This window comes from Mastomys coucha, unplaced genomic scaffold (genome assembly GCF_008632895.1).
Source record: "Mastomys coucha isolate ucsf_1 unplaced genomic scaffold, UCSF_Mcou_1 pScaffold18, whole genome shotgun sequence".
Lineage (NCBI taxonomy): Eukaryota > Metazoa > Chordata > Mammalia > Rodentia > Muridae > Mastomys > Mastomys coucha.
Window position 1 is genome coordinate 110,246,351 of NW_022196900.1, and position 14,470 is coordinate 110,260,820.

Genomic DNA, 14,470 nt, shown 5'->3' on the forward strand with positions numbered 1-14,470 from the left:
TTTTTAACCTCAGCAAGTGAAGCTTCCAGTGACTATTTTAACATCCAGAGAAGGCCCTTAGGAAGAGTCACCCAGTAGAGATGGCAAAACTCATGAGATCTTACTGTGTTCTTGGAAGTATGTTCAGAAGCCAGAGAGGTCAGGTCCTCAAGACTGTATACAGTCTGGTGTGCTCCATGTGGGCTGAGACTCTGGAAAAATTCACTTTTTGCTAAGAAACACAGGGAGATAAACAGACAGACTGGTGACAACGGTATCTTTAAGAAGTCACTTCTTAGCACTCTAAAGTCAGTGTATTCCCTTAGATGAGGATACCGTTAAGTGTGTGTCCCTCAAAACCAAGTAATCTTCTTGTTTGCATCAAGAATATGGTTAGGTATGCAAACGTAACACTCTTGAGTTTTATTAATCTTGCCTGTTCTAGGTTATAAGGAACAAGAGTCATGCGAAGTTCTAAAGTTAGTTAATAAAATCAAAGTCCATACACATACATTTTTTTTTAATGGAGGAAACACTAGAATTTACAAACTACCTGTTTATCACAGGCTGCGCAAGGCGGTTTATGCTAGGGAAAGGAAAACATTTGTTCTTTGGTTTAGTCAATTTTTGATATACTGGAACTGCATTTCCAAAGTGTGTACACGACAGAAAAAAGTATGCATGTATTTGCTCTTGTCACCTCCATGGAAGGCAATGCCCCTTGAAAGTCTTCCGAGTTCTCCTTAAACTGCCCAACTCTTAACTCTTGCAACAGACAGGCACAAAATTGCATAGTTACAAAACTGTCAGACAAGTCTCCTGGCTTTTCTAACTTGGAAAGCCTAAAGCACGACTTAGATCAGCTTTAGACCAGCTTGTCTTGGCTATAAACAAAGCTCACAACCTCTCGAGACTGGAATCCCACTGCACATGAGTCCTGGGCCCAGCGCCACCCTATTCGCTGCCATTTATTTACCTTGCACACTATGTACACAGCGCAGGGCATAGTTAAGGGCATCTAGGGTGCTGGGTTTAGTGTGTCTCTCGGCTGGGAAATACTTTTTCATTTCTTGGACAACCATTATAAGGTCTTCAGACATTCTGTTGCGGTCTTCATGTTCACTGAACAGAAAAAAACCCAAACAAACAAGAAACGGTAACGGTGGACACTCAGGGACAGACTACCTGATTTTTTAGGGATGTCTGGCCACCTTAACTAGCCCAGGTCACAGGTTTAATGCCCTTTCTCTTCCAGGCAGGGTACATTTTACACGTTCATTCTCCCTTCTTTAACCACTCTCCTCTATCCGGACTCTGGTATTTAGTTGAGTAACATTCCCCCTCCCCTCTATCCTTACAGAACTATCTGAAAGTTCGTTCCCTTTCAGGTCGCATCCCCGCTACCCGGCCCCCCGGGGTCAAAAATACAATAAAAAAGTTGTAAATCCTGCTTTCCCGCTCCAGGGAAGGACAATAAACACAGAGAGGATGGTGGGGAGGCTCCCTAGCGTCACCTGTGGCTGCTGTCCACGCAAGTGCCCTGCAGAGGACCCTCCTGGCCAGACGGCCCCTGGAGCCCCGGTCTCCGACTGTGGGGACCGTCGCCACCCGGCACTGCCGGGTCTCCACAGGGATCCATCCCGCCTGGCAGCCCTCAGCCTGCTTCTCTCTCAGTTTGCAGCTAGCAACCCAAGCCGGCTCGTTTCGGTCCCTGCCATCGCCTTCGGGAAAGACTGGCCGCCGACCCCGCTCATCTGAGGGGCACTTTCCTCCTCAGCATTTCCACAGGACCTGCTGGGGTGACGAGCTACATCGACGGCTCGACGCGGGAAGCTGGCTGGACGGACCACCAGCGAGGCTCTCGGGGAGCGCGTTCAGCCTGCCCCAACTTTCCCACCGTGCGTGCAGGGAAGCCGGCGAGCATGGAGAAACACCTCAGAGCGCAACGTCGGGCGTGAGCGGGCGGAAGGCAGGGGCAGCAGCGCCCGGCCGTGCGGGCTCTCAGGCGTCCCGCCAGCCGAGCACTCGCCGCCGCCCGCCGCCCCGCAGAGCCTCGCCCACCCGTGGACGGCCGGGTCTCGAGGCCGTCCGCGTGCCGAGCGGCCGCCGGCTCCGCCCCCCCGCGCGCCAGGGACGCGGTCCCGCCCCCTCGCCGAGCGATTGGTCACCGTTACCGACTACGCGAGCTCCCATTGGCCACGGGGCGGGGTCCAGGTCGTGCACCACAGGGGTTACATAACCGCGGGCGAGTGGGCGGGTGCAAAGGCCCCGGAGTACCTTACATAACGCGCAGGTCGGGCAAGGGCGGCTCTCGGCCAATCCTGGCTAAGGGGCGTGGCCTAGAAGACCACAGGGCCGGGCCGCGCAAGTCTACTGCTGGGCTTCCCGGAGGCGGGGCCCTGGGGGTGTCAGTCACGAGAGGGCGGGGGCTGCGCAGCCAACAGGTGAGTGGAACTTGTGGTTGGCAGGCTGGCCTCGGGGCTTCCCGGTGCCCCAGGATTGCGGTGCTTTGGGGTTCCCCTTGTTTTAATCCTTCCTAAACTTGCTGCTTTCTTCCCCCCCGCCAGTATAGGTGAGTGAACCCAGGTAGAATCCAACAGCATCTTCAGAAAAACAACTTTAATGGAACAAGGTAACGTCCTTGGCTGTCCTCAAGTTACAGGTTCATTTGGCCACAGGAGGAAGATAGTGTCAGCGACGCTCGGTTTTCGAGGAAACAGCCGGGACGCCCCTTTTACATATCTATCTCTACTCTTCAGAAATGAAAGGTGCAGGGCAGAGCTCCAGCCTTCTGCTGCCTGGGTATACATCAAGAATACACTCGGTAGCGGGTGGAGAGATGGCGCAGCGCTTGGGAGCTGAGCACCTACTGCTCTTCCACTGGATGGTTCCCAGCCACCTTTATCAGGTGTCTCACAAAGTGCCTGTTAATTCCAGTTTTAGGGGATCCAATGCCCTCACAATGAGACACTTGCTCAGTGCGCATGCCCTATCCAGATACACACCACGTAAATAATAAAATCTAAAAAAAAAAAAAATACACTCAGTATTTGTTGGATGAATGAAAGTGTTCAGGTCAAAGAAGAGGAAAATGCCAGAGGGCGGGTATCCACATTTCATATTAAACAAATGACCGATTTTTAAGTCTTTCCCCACACTGGATCAGTCTACTCCTGAGCTCTTCTTCAAGAAACATTGTATGACCACTGAGTGCACACGTGGGCAGGGATTATTGTACTGAGGACAAGACCAAATTCTCTGATACTCAACATATGACACACGGATGCACACGGATGCCTCAAAGTCAGGAAAGCCAGAGATGCTGGTTAGGAAATAAGCTGGTAGGAATGGGAAGGACAGAGGTTAAGGAAGGAAGGAAGAGCGAGCCCTGAGGAGCAGACTGGAGGATAGATAAGGGAAGGCTGCCGAGAAGGGGAGCTGAAGCTGATAGCTTGGGGTGAGGGAAATGGGTGGGCTAACAGAACTTTACATTGTTTGCAAGAATGAGGGAATGAGGGGAAATGTATTCAAAAGAAGACAGATATAGAAAAAAGCCACACATTTGGAACATCCCTCCCCTATCTAAATTTACCTATGTGATTGGTGGCTGTGTGGTGTAGCAGGGTCAATGCTAAAGATCACTTCCAGAAGACCATATTTAAGAAACCCAATGACCACATCCTTACTGGTCTGGTAACTGCCAATCAGCTATGGACTCATCTCTACTCTGAAAAGCACTTTTCATTTAAGGTATGTGATTGTTAACTCCAGTTGTCGACTTTGTCAGGTGTGGAATCAACTAAAAGGCAGCCTGCCAGGTATTCCTGATGGAATTCCCTACTCAGATTATGTGAAGTGGGGAAGGCATATGCTAAATGTAGGCAGCAACTTTTGGTGGCAGCCCAGATAAAGATGGAAGAAGGAAGCTTTGCTTTTTGCCTGCAAGCCTTCACTCACAGGCAAGTTAATCTACCCTGCTGTTGCTGCACTCTGCTGTTATCAGAACTCAACATGTTCTCATGGGCTTCTACATGGGCTCAACACCAGAGGTTTTCCAGGAATCCTCCAGGCCTGCAGTATCAGATGGGAACTTCTGAGGCACTCAGCCTCATGGACTAAGCAGCCATCCGGTCCTCAGCCTCTTCAGTGTGAGGTAGAGCATATCACATCATAAAAATCTTAAAAATATATATCTATCTTATCAGTTCTGTTGCTCTAAGGAATCCTAACACAGGATGAGATCTGCATCTACTCAGAGGAACGTGTGCTCCTAGGAGAATGGATAAGAAAAACTAGTTTGTCAGGGAGGAAGGGGAGCAACAAGGGTCAGAAGTTTAGGACATGCATCAGGTATATCTCCAACTCCACTCCAAGAAACACGACACAGCATCCTGTTAATAAACAACTTTATTCCGGTCTCCATAGCAGGAACATTCCCAGCTAAATGCACAGAGAAGCGAGGTATTACTGTGTTAATAAAGGAGCCAATGAGTTACATGGGACAGACTATGAGGAGACAGCACCAAAGTTGTGAGGTCAGACCAGGACAGAGGCCCTAGGCTGATGTGGCAAGGCATATCTTCAACATCTGTATTGTTTCAGTAATGGTAGGGGAATAGATAAAAAAAACAACTAGAATCAGATTCTATGACATCTTGACTAATGCTGCTTTTCAGGACATTCTAGTGGCACTGCCATAGGCAAGCAGCTTGCCCTTCACCACTTCCTCTATTTCACCCATGCCTGAACTCCCATCTTTGAGACAAGCCTCGACAAAAGTCTCAGACAGCAATGGCTACATTCTAAGAGCAGCAGGCATCTCTGGCTAGTTATCCTCTAGGAGTGACCGGTGCCTCACCTCAAGCAGAATACAGAGGATGAGCAAAAGCAGCAAACAGTCTTCCGGAACTCTGCAGACTGATGCCTTTGTGAGGCCGCACAGCTGCTGCTCACATCGCGCTGGAGGCCACAGCCTAGTTCAGTCTGCAAAGTGTTGGCTAAGTATTCTGTCTACAGGTGTGATCTGAGCCCCCCTCTACAGCTCTAGGAAAGAAACCACATCAGAATGAATAGCTGTATCTACAGCATTCCATAGGAAGGACTGCCAAGATGCTGAAGGCTCATATAGTATTAACATTTTTTCTTAAAGGGCACCTTGAGTTATTACATTTGGCACTTATTTATCTACTAGGGGCAAACTTATGGACAATTTATTTGTATTTAACTTTTGGCAAAATAGAAACTTTGGTCATAGTCCTATAAAAACTTCTTAAAGGGTTATTTCTGATTAAAATACTTTAGAAGTGATAAACAACAAGAACAAGAAAGTAAACATCTTTATATCTAACATAAGAGCATGAGCTCTTCACCAGCATCTTAAAGACAGCAGGAGTCAACAGTGCTGACAAACGGAGGACACTCTTAATGAAGTTACCTAGTTATCAAAATAAGGCACACCCTGCTACTGTCACCGATTTTTGTTAGGCAATAGTGTTCTTCTTGGAAGGTCCAAGTTGGGAAACCAATTACCCAAAGGCTTAAAATGTGGTTTTAAAGACAATGTCAGATGTGGGGACAGCTGACTTGAGCAAAATCCCCTTCCCGGAACCCACAACAAGTCATCAGAGACAACATCCACCTAGATGTCAGCACTCTGAAACACACACGTCCTCTTTCCCAGTCCATACATCTGTAAAGGCACTGTGCAAAACGTGGGGAAGGTAGGTCACACCTCCAGTTTGGAGTGTATATGAAAAACAAAGGCACATTTTCTAGGCACTAAACTGTATGTAAACTAACAATTTGGAAAAAACCAGTAGGTAAGCTGGATAACACAGCAGTTCTGAGAGAGTCTTGAAGAAGATCCTGGACATCGGGCTTCAGTTTCATCTGTTCTTCATTACGAGACACACCACACTAAGGCAGGGAAAATTTAGAAACAATGAAAAGGGCAGTTTAGTTCAGTCTTTCTGTGTAGATACTTAGTAGGGATTTCTACTGTCTAAACAGGGACAAAGAGAAAGTGATCTGGCCAGTTTTCTACTGTAGCATCTTTACATGCTACAGGGTTCTGGGGAAGATTGAAATCAAAAGAGGAAAAGGAAATACTAACATGAACTAGCAAAGAAAGGCATGCTTTGCTAGGACATCTGCATAGATTGGAATGAAAATAGAATGAGTTCTTCTAATATACAGGCCCAAGAGTGGTGAGAGTAGCTATGTGCTACCTATATGCATTACTTACATAATTACTATTTCTGTACTCCTAGGCCAGGTCCTTTCTTATGTAGTAACCAGGTCTGTCCCATTGCTATCTTCATTTTACTCACAAGGATGCTGCAGTCCACACAGACCCTACTACTTGCTCAGACCACAGAGCCTCTACTACAGTGGCAGAGCTGGGATGGATCAAGGTAGTCTCAACTAATCACTACATTCCACAAAGGGAAACAGACTAAAACTGCATAGGAGAGAAAAACTGACCAGACAGTAGGAGTGAGATTGCTATTCTTCACTTGATCTTAGCCAAACACCAAGAAGTGATTGAGATTTGCTATTCTTAAAGGATGAATGCATCCATCTATCAATCTATCCATCTATCCATCCATCCTATTTAAACAAAACACCAGATTTTAATTACAAAAGCTCAAATATTTAGGATCAGTTTGGAGGAACATGCCTATAATCCTAGCACTTGAAATGTTGAGGCAGGAAGATCTCAAGTTCAAGGCCAGTCTGGGTTGAACACTAAGACCCTGCCTCAAACTTCTCTCAATACCACCATCTCAAAACACCCTCAAATATTCAAAATATTTGGTAAAGAACAATATTTAAACCTTGGACTGAATTCACTCTTTGCTGCTGCACAGAAAAACATCTATATGACCATGGGTAACTCACCAATAATGATGATGACAATAATCACCAGGACACTGATTCCTATTGCCCACATCTGCAACAAAACAGATCCATTTAACATTGCAAAACAGACAATGTTTGCTGCAACAGCTACAGTATGAAATCATTTATATCATTTCTAAAGCCTAAATTTTATATTTTCAGTTAAGGCCTGAAATTTAGTTATAGGCTTTCAGAAGTATATTCCAATCCTCTGTGACCTCTGGAAAGACGCACATTTCCACACAGGCTCCTACTCTTGCCCCATTATCTCAGAGTGTCCTTCTAAACAAAGCAGAAGAGAAAGCGTCTGAGCTCTGATCACAGACATTCTCATTTGCTAAGTCTGCTTCGGACGATATTCTCATTTTTGCTTTCTCCTCTTGTGGAACCACGTAGGATTTCTTAGCATTTAACTTTTGAAATTGGAGCCATTTCCGGAATAGGCAGCAAACTAAGCATCAAAGCCAGCACCCCCATCAGTGCGTTCTCAGGTACCTGGCCAGGGTCTACTGCCCATGACTGCTTGAGCCAGGAAAAGGCATATAGACTCACAGTTGGCCCAGATTCTACCCACTACCCAGAGTCACCAAATGTAACAGTGTGCCTGTGCAACACTTGGAGAATGGAGAAGGCCCACTGTGAAAGTCTGTCAAGAGAGCATCACCTTGCAGTTCTTCCACCAATACTTTCTCTTCAACTTGGCAGCACTTGTTTCAAACTGCGAGGCACCTGCCTGCAGTGCATCTGCACGGTCATCCAGCTCCGAGAGCTTCTGGTCTCTCTCTAACACCTTATCCACGTTGACTCTCATGATGTCAACCACCTAAATGGACATGGTCACAATTACACAAAAAGGAGAGGAAGGACAAAACTCCATATGACATCTACGGGCACTTTGTATTTCTTCCAAATCAGTACTTTATTATGTTGAGGTAAACTTTCACTTAAAAAGGAGGCCCAGGGATAAATCCACACAGCAATCCAGGAATAGAAGGGACTTCAATAGTGGGCACTTACAGGGAAGCCCCTATCAGTATCACATGCTATGGTGAGAGACTCAAATCCTTCTAAGATCTGAAGCACAACAACAGGGTGCCTCCCTTTCATTGCTGTTCAACACTACACTGGCAGTCTTGGGCAGGGCAATTAGTCAGGAAGAAAGACAATCCGGCTGGAAAGGAGGAGTACAACTATCTATGCCACATGTAAGAAACTACAGAAACCCTTAAGACTCCTTAAGAGGAGGTTGCAGAGATGACTCATCAGGTAAAAGTTCATGTTGTCAGGTCTAATGACCTGAGTTCAATCTCTGGGACCCACACTGTGAAAAGAGAAAACGGACTCCTGCAAGTTGTCCTCTGTCGTCTGCGTGTGGTGGATGTGCTGCGTGTTCCCACCACCAATTATTTTTAGAGCCAGATTTGTGCCCATCAGTAATCCTACACTCTTAAGGCAAGATGAGAGGTGGAGACAGGAGAATTACTTGGATGCTGATGGGCCAGTTAGCCTGCATTTCATAGCACAGCATGGCAGAAACAAAAGAAATTATCACCTTGACAAGGTAGAAGAGAACCAACTTCAAGAAAGTTGTCCTCTGACCTCTAACACATATGCTATAGCATATCTTACCTCTTCAGTACATACAAAAACATGTACACACACGCTCCAACACATATGCCATAGCATACCTTACCTCTTCAGTACATACAAAAACATGCACACATGTGCGCACACACGCTCCAACACATATGCCATAGCATACCTTACCTCTTCAGTACATACAAAAACATGCACGCACACGCTCCAACACATATGCCATAGCATACCTTACCTCTTCAGTACATACAAAAACATGCACGCACACGCGCACACACGCTCCAACACATATGCCATAGCATACCTTACCTCTTCAGTACATACAAAAACATCACACACATGCTCCAACACATATGCCATAGCATACCTTACCTCTTCAGTACATACAAAAACATGCACACACACACACACACACACACTAAATAAAAATGTTTAATAGAACTTTTTAAAATCTATAATTCAGTCAAGTTGCAGCATCTAAGATAAACTCTTATCTGTTGCTTTTCTTCATGCCAGCAATGAACGATTCAAAAAGAACATTAACAGAACAGCATCTTTACCAAAAAAAAAAAAAACAAAACAAAACCTCAAAATAAAATTAAAAGCAATATATTTAATTAAGGAGCTAGAAGACTTACAGAATAAAGAAACTACACATTGGACTGAGTAGGTAGCTCAGTGGATAAAGGGCTTGCTGCACAAACATGAGGGCCTGAGTTTGGATGTGCAATGCTCACAGAAAAAAAACAGGTATGGCAGTCACTTCTGTCACTGCCGCACTGGGGTAGGCAGTCTGCTTCTGTCACTGCAGCACTGGGGTAGGCAGGAGAGGAGAATCCCAAAGACTCACTGGCCAACAGGTGAGCTATAGGTTCAGTGTAGGACACTGTTTCAAAAATTAAGGTGAAAAGAAAATAGAAGAAAATTCCTGATTTTGACCTCTGGCTACCACATGTGTACACACATGCATATGCTACACCCATTCACAAAAGAGAAGCCAAAACAATACAGAACACTGCTCTAAGCTGGGCACAATAGCACATATCTGCTATTCGGAAGGCTAAGGCAACACACACGGGGGTGGGGGTGGGGGTGGGAGTGGGGTAGTGGGGGGAGGAATGGGGGAAACTGCTTGTCCACAGGCATTTTCTCAATTGAAGTTCCCTCTTCTAAAATGAGCCTAGCTGCTGTGGAGGTGATCCAGACCTGGCCAGCACACAGCTTCAGGCTTGGCTCTGGGCTCTTAGTGTGATATTAAAAGCAAGAGCAACAAAAGAAAAAAAGCTCAAGTAACTAAAGAGACAAACTGGGTTTTATAAAAAGCAAAACCTTTTGGCATCAATGTATGCTATGAAGAACGTGAAACTCAACCAACCAAGAGGATGGAAATACTTATGAACTACATCTCTGATAAACGTTAGATGTGAAGAATGCATAAAAGAGCCTTACAAGTTAATGACAGAAAGCAATACAATAAAATCATTTGCAAAGAAGTATTTATGAGAAATGTAACTGTAATCCTAGAACTTGGGAGGCTTAGACAAGAGGACCTTGGGAGGCTGAGGCAAGTTCAACAATAGCCTGGGCTACATAGTGAGTCCCAGGTTATCCTGGGCTATATAATAAAACCCTGTCTTAGAAAACAGAAAACAAAAACCAACCAAACAAACAAACAAAAACCAGCAGTAACACAAAAGGGGGTAAAGGACTTGAACGATCACTCTTTCAGAGACACACAGATGGCCAATATACACCACAAATGTGTTCATTGTCACTAATCATTAACAAAATCATTAAATTAATTCAAAACCATAAGGAGATATCACCTCCTGCTTGCTAGGATGGCTGCAGCCCAAAACTAAAGAGCACCAGGACACTGGACACTGCTGCCAGAAAATAAGCAACTGTAGGAAACTACAGGCTATGCTGCCATACAATTACTGTATTGACCAGAAAGGTCCACACCTAAATGAAACAGAAATGAAAACATTGAAGATCTGGCTCCTGGATATTTACAGCAACATTGTATCAGCAGAGAGGTCAGAAGAGCTCATTAAGTATGAATAGATAACAAATCATGATTTACTCAGATCATAAACGATCACTCAGCCGAAAGAGGAAACAAGGTGCCAGCACAGGCTACAACCTCCATTAACATGGGACACACTGAGGAGAGAGAAGCCTAACACGGAGCCTGGAACACGCTACACCTGGAATAGGCAAACCCAAAGAAACAGCTGACTACAGGTTACCAGGCAACCAGGAGAATGAGGGGTGAGTGACTATGAGTTGAGGGTGCTTCTCAGTAGAGACAAAAGTGTTCTGAAAGGAGAAAGAGGTGGTGACTGTGCAAACCACTGAATATGCTAAACATATTATACACTAAATGTCAAACTTTTAAAAATGCTTAATTGGGCCGGGCTTTGGTGGTGCATGCCTTTAATCACAGTACTTGGGAGGCAGAGGCAGGCAGATTTCTGAATTCGAGGCCAGCCTGGTCTACAGAGTGAGTTCCAGGACAGCCAGGGCTATACAGAGAAACCCTGTCTGAAAAAACCAAACCAAACCAAACCAAAACACTTAACTGTATGTTACAGGAATTTCTCCTCAAAGAACAAAAACTAGATTCTCTTTAAAATTTCTTTAATTTCTAAAAAGGATAGAATTTGAGCTTTTTAAGTAACAGAATTAGTGTAAAGGCCTAAAATGTTCAGAATTAAGTTCATAAGAAATCATCATAGCAAAATCTTTCTGTATGATTTAATAATAGTATCTAAGATAGCTAGTTCTAGGACAGCTAAAAGAAGAAAGATTGTGCCAGGTGGTGTTGGCGCCATGTCTTTAATCGCAGCACTCAGGAGGCAGAGGCAGGTGGATCTAAGCTTAAGGCCAGCCTGGGTTACAATATGAGTTCCAGGACAGCTAGGACTACACAGAGAAACCCTGTCTGCGAGATGTGTGTGTGTGTGTGTGTGTGTGTGTGTGTGTGTGTGTATGAGTGGGGAGATGGGTTCAACCTGGGTTTAGTTCCCAGAACCAATAAAACAGTTGAAAACCTCTGTAACTCTAGGTCCAAGGGTTTTGATATCTTCTTCTGGCCTCTGCAGAAACTGCATACACACACACACACACACACACACACACACACACACACACACACATACACTACACACACACACACTCACTACACACATACATGTAGGCAAAAAAAACCTCATACAATTATAAAAAGAATGTGGAAATACTGGTCTGAGTTTCTCACAGGGTCTTCACTGTAGTTCTACATGCATAGACTCCACTAGCTCAAGGATTCCAGAGAGAGCTGGGGCTACAGTGGTTCTACCTGCTATGGGTCCTTCAACAAATATCAGAGAAAGTGTCTCCAAAGACCTGCCTCTCTTAGGGAACTAGTAAACCTGGCTATCAGACACACACCAATCTGGAAACAAAACAACCCAGATCAGAAAGACTTGTTCCTGGCTTGAGCAATCCGATTACCCTATCTTACAAGTGGCTCTGGGACAAGCTTTCAGATATGTTTTAGGTTTGTGATTTGATAGTAGAAAAATTAGTATGAAACCAGGAAGAGTCTCCTTTGTGCTTAGAAGATGGCTTCTAGAACATTCAGGCAAAATACTCATATACATAAAATAAATCTTAAAAAAGAATATGGAAATACTGGTCTGAGTTCTCATAGAATCTTTACTATTGCCCTGCAAATACACGTTTAGAAATATGACTTCTGATATAGTCAAAGTTTATGCTCACACATCGATGATACTTTTTTTTCCCTAACATGAAAAAAAATTAATTACATGCGTGTGTCTGTGTGTAGGTGTGTGTAGGTGCATGCAGGTGCTTTAGGAGCAGTTACAGGCAGCTTCGTGGTACAAATGAGAGTGCTTGGAACCCAGGTGGACCCTCTGCTAGAACAAGTACTCCTAAGACATCTTTCTCCCTCCGATGACTCATTTTCTAAATAAAATTCTAGAGAATTCATGTTTGTTTAAAAGTCACATTTAAAACTTTAGAGCAGTACCTCATCTACTTGATTTTGTGTCTGCTGGAGTCTTCGATTGCTGCCAGTGGCAGCACTTGACCCCGAAGGCACACCTGTAGACCTGAAAAGGTATGAAGTCACAAGGATGAGCGCATTATAATTCCTAGGGCACTTGAGAAGCAAACATGTAATCCCAATGCTCTGACCACAACATGGGAGGTGGACACATGAGAATCCTGGCAGCCTAAGGGCCAGCTCACCTGATACATGCAGCACTGAGCAAGAGATACTGTCTCCAAGAAGGCGGAAAGCGAGGGCTGACAAGTGAGACTGTTCTCTATGCTCCAGTCCACTGTGGCGTGTCTGTGTGTCTAAACTTATGCTGGGACTGACTCTTAACTCCTTATACTGCAAGTACTTCTTAAAAGTCCTGCAGTAAGAAACAAAGGCACTACTGTGTTTTTATAACCCCTTAATAATTCTTAAGACTGTATCACTTGATAGTGACCAAAGTCTGAAACAAATGTTTAACAAGATCTGTTTTGTGTCAATAAAGTGCTTTTTTTTTTTTACTTGCTTTAAGACACATAGATGCTTAAAGGCCCTCAGTAGACTCTTGATCTTTTTGTTGTGGCAAGAACTGTCTTATAATGAGGAACAATCACAGAACAGACGATATGGAGAAGTAGGTTCAAAGTGCATGGAGGGGGTCTGTGTGAACGGGAAGGAGGCCTAAGCAACTGTTGGAAAGCCACTCATCTCCCATAGGTTCAGTCAATCTGTACTTTCACTCATTCCCACTTTTCACAAGTACTCTGGCTTTTAAATCCTTATTGCTTCCATTAAACTCTTGTATCTAAAACAGCGTCCAACCTGTGCCTTCCTACACCACTGTCACCCTGGGGTTGACTTCTACAGTGCTTTTTAAGTCTGTCCTGTGTCCACCACCAAGGACTCAACACTGATGGCTGTCTCACAGAACTCAGGGTCTGAAAGTTAAACGGGTAAGGACTGTGCTCTGGAAGCACTATCCATGTATTTTTTTTTTTTTCTCTTTGAAGCCTACTAGCTCTTTGAAGAGGATAACACCATCCTTCTCATCTTACTAAAACTTAGGATGAACATGCAGCTAGCTGAAGCGAACCAGTTTAAATCACTTGAGGGTGGACCGGACACTGCCGTTTGCACGGCGGTCTGTCTGACCAGGTACTTCTTAAATGGTGACAACTTTAAGTAGAGGGACACACCAATTCTCGCAGAAGGTTACAATTAGAAACCAATTTTAAAACAAGAGTGTTTTGGCTTAAAACGGAAGCGAAACCCATTCCAGGATGCCTTGGGAGCGCGGCAGCTCTTCCGAGGACGCAGCACGCTGCTCCTCCACGGCCCGGGCCTCAGGTCCCGGCCAGCTCCGGTCTCCCGCTCCCGCGGGCACCGCGGCGCAGAGAGCGAGCGCTCACGGTCGCCCCCGCCCCGCTGGAGGAAGGAGCCGCGCGGGGCGTGGCGGCCGCTTCCTCGGTCGGCCGGGACTCCCACCCCCGCCCTTCCGCGTCTGCCCGCCGTCCGCGGGGCACTCGGGGACGTCGCGGCGCCACCACTCGTCCCGCAGCGTCCCGGGACAGAGTGCACCGCGGGGCCGCCGCCCACTTCAGGCCCCGGGACGCTGCACGTAGGCCCGCGAGGCCTCCGCACTCGAGTCCGAGTACCGAGCAGTGGCCACCGCGTCCGAAGAGGGTCCCAGGAGCGGGCCACCGTCCCCGGGGCCCGCCTCGCCTCGCAGCACGGCGCGTCACTCACATTTCGGCGGCGGCGGCGGCGGACTGCGGAGGGTCGGTGGACTTGCGCCGCGGACAGGCAACCAAGGCGGAGGATGTGGGCGGGGCCGCGGTGACGTCACGAGCAGGGGCCCGGCCGGATCCGGCGGTGCGCTCTCAGTCGCCGAGACGCGCCGGAAGTGGGCGGGGCAGGAGACGGGCCCGGCCCAGCGCGGGCTGG

At 46.2% G+C, this 14,470-nt stretch overlaps 2 protein-coding genes across 5 annotated transcripts in view; both read right to left on the reverse strand.

The window, feature by feature from the left end:
* Window positions 1-2,073, reverse strand: part of Per3 (period circadian regulator 3) — a 45,947-nt gene extending 43,874 nt beyond the window's left edge. For all 4 annotated transcript variants that reach the window (XM_031379567.1, XM_031379565.1, XM_031379566.1 and 1 more), the window contains exons 1-3: window positions 1,494-2,073; window positions 956-1,101; window positions 105-211 (exon numbers count right to left, since the gene is read on the reverse strand). In XM_031379567.1, the coding sequence (XP_031235427.1) occupies window positions 105-211; window positions 956-1,101; window positions 1,494-1,618 (378 nt within the window). In that variant the 5' untranslated portion in view covers window positions 1,619-2,073. The remainder of the gene's footprint in view (window positions 1-104; window positions 212-955; window positions 1,102-1,493) is intronic.
* A 2,295-nt stretch (window positions 2,074-4,368) lies between these two features.
* On the reverse strand, window positions 4,369-14,403 carry Vamp3 (vesicle associated membrane protein 3). The gene is made up of 5 exons (XM_031379568.1): window positions 14,273-14,403; window positions 12,515-12,596; window positions 7,544-7,702; window positions 6,880-6,931; window positions 4,369-5,895 (listed from the first exon to the last, which is right to left on the reverse strand). Coding segments are annotated over exons 1-5 (312 nt in total). The 5' UTR covers window positions 14,275-14,403; the 3' UTR covers window positions 4,369-5,878.
* Between the last annotated feature and the right edge of the window lie 67 nt (window positions 14,404-14,470).